Source organism: Morus notabilis, unplaced genomic scaffold (assembly GCF_000414095.1).
Source record: "Morus notabilis unplaced genomic scaffold, ASM41409v2 Scaffold159, whole genome shotgun sequence".
Lineage (NCBI taxonomy): Eukaryota > Viridiplantae > Streptophyta > Magnoliopsida > Rosales > Moraceae > Morus > Morus notabilis.
This window is the reverse complement of record NW_010366170.1, coordinates 6,119-7,456: the sequence shown is the minus strand read 5'-3', so window position 1 is coordinate 7,456 and position 1,338 is coordinate 6,119. Positions and strand designations below refer to the sequence as shown.

The 1,338-nt window shown below is 43.0% G+C and overlaps 1 protein-coding gene across 1 annotated transcript in view; it reads left to right on the top strand.

The window, feature by feature from the left end:
* The first annotated feature begins 354 nt into the window (after window positions 1-354).
* The window catches only part of LOC21395568 (2-hydroxyisoflavanone dehydratase), a 3,461-nt gene continuing 2,477 nt past the window's right edge, over window positions 355-1,338 (top strand). The window contains exon 1 of the mRNA XM_024173256.1: window positions 355-1,040. Within this exon, the coding sequence (XP_024029024.1) occupies window positions 540-1,040 (501 nt within the window). The 5' untranslated portion in view covers window positions 355-539. The remainder of the gene's footprint in view (window positions 1,041-1,338) is intronic.

Here is a 1,338-nt window from a genome sequence, read left to right as displayed (position 1 = left end):
CTTTCTTTTTTATGTCAATTATTAGGCCGCCTTGAAAGACCAATAAGTATTTGATATAGGGAAAAACTTGACCAGACACAAGATACGTGTCATGGCTCATGCATATATTGCCCCACCACTCATAAGTATTTGTCATGGTTGCTTATTTGATATGATAATTCTATAAATAGTAAATTTAATTTAAGGTCTCGTTTATTTTACCGATTTAAGTTTTGGTATAATAAAAAATTTTCAGAAACAATCATATTTAACTTTTTTACTATAGTAAAAAACTCATATAAAGTCACATCTCAACTTAAATTAAAAATTTGAATCATCGAATTAAACGGGCCCTAAATAAATTACATGTTTATGCATTTTGTTAAATTATAATATTTTTTGATTTAGATTCAATATAATCCAACACGTTAAAGCTTATTTTACTAATAAAACGTATTTTTTTACTTATTTAATATAGATATTTCCACAATATTCCATCTATCTCCACACCTCTTATTCTTATTATTGTTTTTTTCTTTTCTGTTCTCTCCTGATCTCTCATGGCTTCCACTACCAAAGAAATAGCTACAGAGATCCTCCCTTTCATGCGGGTCTACAAAGACGGCTCCGTCGACCGCCTCCTCGAATCGCCGCTCGTCCCTACGTCGCCCGGCGACCCCGAAACCGGGGTCTCGTCCAAGGACATCTCAATCTCCCTCAACCCCGCCATTTCCGCCCGCTTGTTCCTACCACCATTAAACCACAACAACCAAAAGCTCCCCGTCCTCGTCTACTTCCATGGTGGCGGCTTCTGCTTCGAGTCCGCCTTTTCCTCCGATCACCACCGCTTCCTCAACAGCCTCGTCTCCCAAGCCAAAGTCCTGGCCGTTTCCGTAGAGTACAGGCTCGCTCCTGAGTATCCTCTTCCCGTCGCCTATGAAGATTGCTGGTACGCCCTCCAATGGGTTGCTTCCCATAATTCAAATCACGATGATCGTGATGATCATGATCAAGACATTACCAAAGAGACGTGGCTGACAAACCATGGAGACTTTGAAAAAGTCTTTCTAGGAGGCGACAGTGCAGGAGCTAATATTGTGCATAGCATGGCCATGAGATTCAGCAAGGAGGATTTGAATAATCGGATCAAGAGTATTTCTGGAGCTTTTCTTACTCATCCATACTTTTGGGGTTCCGAACCTTTGGTTGGATCATCAGAGCCTTGTGCTGAGGAGCTTGCCAAGTCCATCCCACGTTTGGTTTGGGACTTCGTTTACCCTTGCGCCCCCGGCGGAGTAGACAACCCGATGATCAACCCGGTGGGGCCCGACGCGCCGAGCCTGGCGGGGCTCGGGTGCG